The 7,352-nt window shown below is 36.3% G+C and overlaps 1 protein-coding gene across 1 annotated transcript; it reads right to left on the bottom strand.

Annotated features, from left to right (window-relative positions):
• Positions 1-381: 381 nt before the first annotated feature.
• Positions 382-5,502, bottom strand: LOC128547667 (uncharacterized). The gene is made up of 3 exons (XM_053520736.1): positions 5,366-5,502; positions 4,691-4,768; positions 382-1,732 (listed from the first exon to the last, which is right to left on the bottom strand). The coding sequence occupies exons 1-3, from the start codon at positions 5,396-5,398 to the stop codon at positions 881-883; spliced, it is 963 nt and encodes a 320-aa protein (XP_053376711.1). The 5' UTR covers positions 5,399-5,502; the 3' UTR covers positions 382-880.
• Positions 5,503-7,352: the final 1,850 nt, after the last annotated feature.

Here is a 7,352-nt window from a genome sequence, read left to right as displayed (position 1 = left end):
ACAACCATATATGGCTGTTCTTCTACTTCCCATATTCATTCTTGGAGGAGTATCCAAACTATGTCGTGTACTTCTCCGTCAATTGTAAAAATCCCCGAAGAACAACCAACATCGGTACTGTACATTTTCGACGAAGCTTCTAAACTATGCTGTGTTCTTTGTCGACTTTTTTAGTGAAAAGGACAACCAACCCCATTTTGAATATCAGTGATGCCCGACAGAAATGTCCTCTGTATCAAATAATTTCATTATTTAGGTACAATTTGGTGCATCATTATAAGAACCATGCCATTTAGAGCCACGGTTTATCCATTAAGCTTTATAAACAGAGATTTGATATTTTGGCGGCCGTTTTGGACGTTATCTATAATAACAGCTATCTAGTCAGATGTTTTTTTGAATATCTTGCACATGTCAGATATGTTAAGGTAGATCTATTTGCAGCATTATATAAGTCAATGAATGATAAATAACTTAGAATGTATTGTAGTCCTCTGCAAAGGGAGGAAGTTTTTTCGGTTGTTTGAGGAAAATATATATAAGATTGCTGATTTTACCCGCACACCCATCCATTCACACACCATATTATAAACTCTCAGGACTACGGCAATGTAACTGTTCATCACTGTATTAATGTTTGTTTGTTAATTTCCATTTATTAAACTTCACAAAAGGTAGACAAAGAAGTACGTTTTATAAAAATGCAAAACAAGGCTGTAGTTCTATTTATCAGCTATAATTGTATAAAGTTTCAAGAAAACACTGAAGAACGGGACAAATGTGAGTCCAGTACAGCCGCAAACAAACCGCTTGCCAAACCTCCATCAACCTTATTCCGCATACCCAATCCCTAGCAAATATTTCAAAGTTCTCAGTTTATCTAAGCATTGTAGCGATGGTAAATATTCAATCTTAAACGGTATGCACCGAAATATATTAACTGTAATAATGGGACAACAACAAGTGTTAAAGCCGCGACCCATATCAAAGTAGTTCCGGGATAGTTCCAGTCAAGTACACCCGGATATAATACATTATTCGCGTGATCAAAACTCCAGTAGATGGCACTGAATATAACATAGCACGCGCCGTAAATGTAAGGGTGAATTAAGTGAAACAAACGGACTGGTCTCGCAGAAATGCACGTGTCAATTATGACAAGAAACGAGTTAACACCATGCAAGTTGATATCCCAGAAACTCGTGTGACCTATGGCAGGATAAAGGACAATAAAGTACACAAGACTGACAATTATTGCAAACACTTGCAAAGTATTTCCAAGAACCCATGCTGCTTTCATTGGTATTGTAATTACATCATGATTTGTTGGGCTGGTGCCTTCCTGGTTGAGATAACTTGGCATATGTCCATTTTTAACATTGTCATGAGCATCTATAGTAGGTGATATTTCACTTCTGCTGATTTTCTGCAAATAGCCACTGTCAGCCATTTCTTCGTGTGCGATACTATCATATGTGTGTTCACCGGATCTATTTTCTGCAAACGCCAATGACTCCGATTCATGCTGATGGCGCACGTGTCCTCTGCACGTATAAAAGATTGCGTTAAAAGCGGAAAACAGAAAATAAAAGGTCAGCACCAGATATGTCCACGTGGTGAGATATGCCATATCATTGCTCATCCCTGTTGAAAGTATGTAGAGAATGAACGCTGATGTGTAGAGAGCAATAGATACTCGGTACACTTGGAATACAGCATGCGTCCTTTCCCACTGAAATAGTAAAGACAGACACAATTTAGTGTGCAGTAGGTACATTATAAAAAATTACTAAACACCAACTGACAGTTTCGTAGGTACATTATAGAAAATGAACTACATTACTGAACACCAACAGACAATTTGGCAATACATATGTTTCTGCTTGTAGCATAGATTCGATGATACTTGCTTTTGCTGATAAATATTATTAATAACCAACTAAACGTTACTGCATTTAAAAGAGACCCTAATGTAACTTCCAAATTTGAAATTGACAACGTATGGCGTGCTGTCAACTTCAATTTACCTGGGTGAAAACAACACATCTTTAAATCTCAAACGTAATTTATACATTTACTGCACTCTATGGCCACGTGATATAAATGCATTGTTCTGCTTTCAAGAAAGAATTCTGTTGTACATATTACTTTTTTTCAAATAATGAACTTCTTCTAAACTGAATTGACTTGCCCTTTTTTACCACCATTACAGGTGCTAGGAATTCACGTGACGGGGTAACTTGTATATATTTTCCTATATCTCTGGATCATAGTGAGGACACGAGAGAGCGCTTGTGAACAATTAACCAGTTTAAATTCCACTGAGTCTAGATTATTGCCGCTGACCATTCCATTTACTTGTTTGTTTTGCCATCATTTGCCTATTTTTTCAGTGAATGTTTGTGTACGTATACTTTATGTATACATCCATGTATATATTGATGTGTCGTTTTTCCCCCGCTGTTTTGGAGGGACATGTATGGGTTTTTACTCTTAAACGCTGGCTCTTCCTCCTTGTTTCTATAACAACCTGTCTGATACCAGAGGCAATCTGGCATTCTTTTCCTATGTTTGTACTATACAAAATTATCCTGTTGATATTGATTGAGGTGATAATGATAAAAATGATGGTGAAACTGATAGTGATGATACGATGATGAATGATGGTTATGACGACCTTGATCATGATGAGAATGTTCTTAAATTCCAGAATCCTAAATCAATCTTATGCAGCCTTGCAACGCGTTTCGTCGCAAACAAAATTAAGATGAACTTAGGTGGTGACTGATTTCTGCCATTTCGTTTGAAGAGCGCCAATACGCCAGAACGACAGAGTTGTCCAATCGGCGCGTTTATTTGTATTTCTGGCGTGTTGGCGCCCTTCAAACGCGCCAATAAGACCAACAAGCCAGAAAGCCAGAATAGTTTTGTTGTTCTGGCGTGTTGGCGCGTTCGAAGGGCGCTAACATGCCAGAACAACAAATAAGCGCGCCAATGTGATAAATAAGGAACTTGGCGTATTGGCGCGCTAATTTGTCGTTCTAGTGTGTTCTTCAAACACGCCAACATGCCAAAATGACAAATTAGCATTCCGATACGACAAATACAGTATCTGTCGTGTTGGCGCGTTAGCCAACACTAGTTTTTCGTGTTGGTGCGCTAGTTTGTCGTGTTGGCGTTCTTCGAACGCGACAAAAACGCGAGAAAGAAATGACAGAATTCAGCCATCATAAGTGATCATTTTGCGTTGCTGGTGTTTCGATATTTCGAGGCATTTTTTTTATTCTTACAAAGAGTTCCATCATCGTCCTAAATCGATCACCCTACTTCCACCGCTCAAACAAGTAACAATTTCGGGAGAAATTCATCTAAGAAAGATTTCTGCCTAATAACCATGAAACTGGAGAAGCGATTTCTAACAATATTCTTAAAGCTAGAGTTTCTAGAAAGATTTTCTATGATTTGATCTAGTGACCTAGTTTTGATCCATTTTCGATCTTGACAAATATTTCATAAAGACAACTACCAAGGTACAAAATATGGCATCTACAGTGTTAAGAGGGAGTTTCTACGATTTGAACTTGTGATCTAGTTTTACTCTAGATGACAAAGTCCCAAACATTACATTGATTTCAGAAAGAAAAATATTCATGTTAATCCGGTGAAAAATATAGCTTCTATATTGTTAACAACATTTTTACTATGACAGGACTTAGTGATCAAGTTTTTTATCCAAGATCATCCAGTATCAAACTCGACCTAGATTTTATTGTGACAAACACTCGACCAAGTTTCATAAAGATTGGGCAAAAATTGAAAACAATCAATTTTTGACCCTAATTGATACAGTATAAAACTTGATTTTAATTTTATATGAAATGACATTCCGATCATGTGTCAAAACGATCGGGTTGAAAATGTTGCCTGCTGAGATGGTAATAAGGGTTTTCTAAAATTTGACATAATGACTATGTCTTTAACCCAAGATAAGCGAGTTCTGAAAAGTAGATTTTGTAAATACCAAACATTCTGACCTAGTGTTTTACCCCCAGGTGACACACCTTCAAAGAGTGATACGATTCATAATGACAAACTTCTAAGTTTGGGTTAATATATAGGTCAGGTAAAAACTGACCTCTTTAAGAGTAAGTATTTACCCTAGTGCCCTATATTATGACCCTAGATGACCTATTCAAGCTTTGTCTAGATTATACAGACAAACATGCTGACAAAGTTTATGTGAAGTGTTAACTATAGTTTTTTATGATTTAAGCTAGTGACCTATATTAAGGCTCCATATGACCCAGTTGCAAGCTTAAATTTGCCTAAATTATATATAGAGAAACATTCTGACCATATTTCATGGAGAGTTATGTCAACAAGCTTTTTCTCTAATTTATTCATGAAGTAGTTTTGTGGCCCAAAAAGATGATACAGTGTTCAACTCGTCCAAGATTTATCATTCTACGTACGTTTCATTAAGATTGGACAAAAATATTACTTACAGAGTGTTAACAGTAAAATTGTTGATGAAGACGGATGACGCACTACGATGATGGTTTGCGGGCAAAGGGCGACCACAGGAGATCGTCATGACCACCTTGTGCTCAGGCGAGCTAACAACTGTATTTTGATGTTAATCCGGATGTTTGTCAAAGAAAACAATTAAAACTTACGAACAAAACAGTACCTGAGCAAAAATAAAGTCATCTCTACTGTGGTGCGACAGGCTAAAATGAGCCAATTTAAATTCCTTGCGTAAAACACTATAAGATTCTTCACTGGTTGTAGGTGCAGATGGAATACCCGCCTCGAGGTAACTGTTAGCGTTAACGAGCTCATGCCGAGTTACGCCTAAAACAGTTACCCGAGAGCGGATATTTCCATCTGCACCTACAACCAGTGACGAATCTTTTTCTTGCATACCGATTTTCAAGAATAATTGATAAAAATAAAATCAATCGAACGGCTTTTCTTTTAGAACTACTATTTTATAGTCAGTGTATTTTAAACAAAATGCGGGTAACCAACGCCGTAAACAGAAAGACGTCATGACGTTTCAAAACAATGAAGCGTTTAGTTCCGGTTTGTGTGTTATCAGTTGCAGCGTAACGTTATGGATTTTGATAAAATAACGTGATTTGAATCGAGAAATATACTATCAGGAACCAATAGGGACCGCAAGGTATTGAATTTTTATTCCGTTTTTTTAAATAAAATATAAATCACTACATAAATCTTCTACATATATGTAGTTCGTAATACGTCATTTACAGCACGAGAGTCATCTTACACCCCGGGGTGTAAGATGGATTTTTCCAGCACCGGTAAAAATACCGGAAATCCTCGTCTGGTATGCAAGAATGCACATTATTTTCGTCGACGTTCGCGGACACATCAAATGTACGTTAACATATTTTTTTTTTTACATTTTGAAATAACATACTTGAGATAAAGCTAAATCTCAAGGATGTTAGTTATATCACAACATGTACATATAACAGGATACAGTGCGTTAAGTCGGTTGATTTCATGTGAGATACGATGATAAGTTCTAACATATTTTGATAAAATTTTGATAACATGAAATAAGAATACAGACATTATCAATCGTGTTTTACATTTTTAGCATTGATACCATAACTAATATTTATATCAGTTATCACAAATTGATATCCCTATGTAAAAATAAATGTTCATTTAACCTTTACCCTGCTAAATTTCTAAAATGGACTGGTCTTTCATTCAATTTGGGAAGTACAATCTATTATTTGAAAATTCATTGACCGAGTAGTGAACTGTGCAGACCATTATCAGTCTGCACGGATGTGCAGCCTGGTCTTGGTGAATGTGCAGACTGGTCTTGGTCTGCACTGGTCGCAAAGGCAGAAACACTTGCCGCTATCTATTGTATTAGAAGCTCAATATTTATATTTTAACTATTTTATCACAGAAGGCATTACAGTAGTATACACTCAAGAAAATTCAAAACACAGCATCAATTCATGGCAATTATTTCATTCTTCCAACTTGTATGCAAATATTTTGATACACATTTTAATTGTTAATTATATACAGTGTACGACCAAAAAAGTAGTTTCGTTTGTGTTACCTGATGAGAGACCATTGTCGTGCAGGTTGAGCTCGTGTTCTAATTAATGTTATACAAAATCCATAGCATGTATTTTCAAAAGTGTATATAATTAGTTTTTAATTACATGGTGAAGTCGATTACAAATTCTTGAATCACCATTTCTTCAAAGTTGTCTGACTTTTATAAAATTAAACACATATGAAAAGCGTTTCTGACTTTTATTCTTGTCAGAAATAGGCGTCTCTGTCAGAAATAGGCGACTCTGTCAGAAATAGGCCTGTCAGAAATAGGCGTCTCTGTCAGAAATAGGCGACTCTGTCAGAAATAGGCGTCTCTGTCAGAAATCGCGCATGACATCAACATGTCCACGTTTTTTTAAAAAAAATATATCAACATCATGTACAAAAGTGTTTTGAAACATAAAAATCAATTCAAACAGTGACTGTGACAGTGTTGGCTGTCCTTTTGTTCCGGTATTCTATTTAGTAACTGACATTCAGTCTGACGATAATAAATATTGTTCCCGCATCTCCTAAACTGCTCTTCAGGTTTGACCCAGTAGCCTAGATTTTGACAGCAGATTCCCAGTTTCAGACTGTATATAGATTTGTTAACGATAAGCATTCTGGCCAGGTGTTATGAAAATCAGAGAAAAGATGTGACAGCTAGTGTCTAAAGACGCACCGCGGAATAACTTTATTCTCTTGTATTGCCATGTTAATTATACATGAATAGCATGCGAAAAATGGAGAAATACAAGCATCTAGTTACAAATTGACAGTGACATACTAAATAAGGCAAAAACAATGTTTAATTAATGTCTAAACATTTTATAGAATGAATGTAGCAGTATGCACAGTATTTCATGTACTGCGTTTAGGCCACTCTTTTTCAACAGGGTAAGACAATAATTTATCTATGTTCTTAAAACTAAACTGAAAAGAGATTGACTGAATTGCAAATGAAGTTCAGACATTAATTGCAGGGAATGCCTAAATTGGCCGCCTGTCATCTTGTGATAGAGTTGTATTACACCAGTATTATCAGAATGGTTTTCTCGAAGTTCATGTGGGAAGAGAAAGTAGGTTACAAGGTTGACATGGGTCTTTGTTGTTTTTTTTGTAATCCTAGTGACCTAGATTGTTTACCCAAAGAACACACCAAGAAACAATCAAACATTCTTACCAAGTTTCTGCACATCTGGCCCAAAGATTGCCTATAGCTTAATATCTGACCAAGAGACCCAGTTTTTAACCTC

The sequence above is a fragment of the Mercenaria mercenaria genome, chromosome 13 (assembly GCF_021730395.1).
Source record: "Mercenaria mercenaria strain notata chromosome 13, MADL_Memer_1, whole genome shotgun sequence".
Classification (NCBI taxonomy): Eukaryota; Metazoa; Mollusca; class Bivalvia; order Venerida; family Veneridae; genus Mercenaria; species Mercenaria mercenaria.
This window is presented reverse-complemented; position numbering and strand designations above follow the sequence as displayed.

Coding starts and splice junctions, on each gene's coding strand:
- LOC128547667 (XM_053520736.1), bottom strand. CDS start 5,398: ATGTGTCCGCGAACGTCGACGAAAATAATGTGC. Junction 4,769..5,365: donor CGTCGACGAAAATAATGTGC/ATTCTTGCATAC, acceptor GAAGAATCTTAT/AGTGTTTTACGCAAGGAATT. Junction 1,733..4,690: donor ATGACTTTATTTTTGCTCAG/GTACTGTTTTGT, acceptor TTACTATTTCAG/TGGGAAAGGACGCATGCTGT.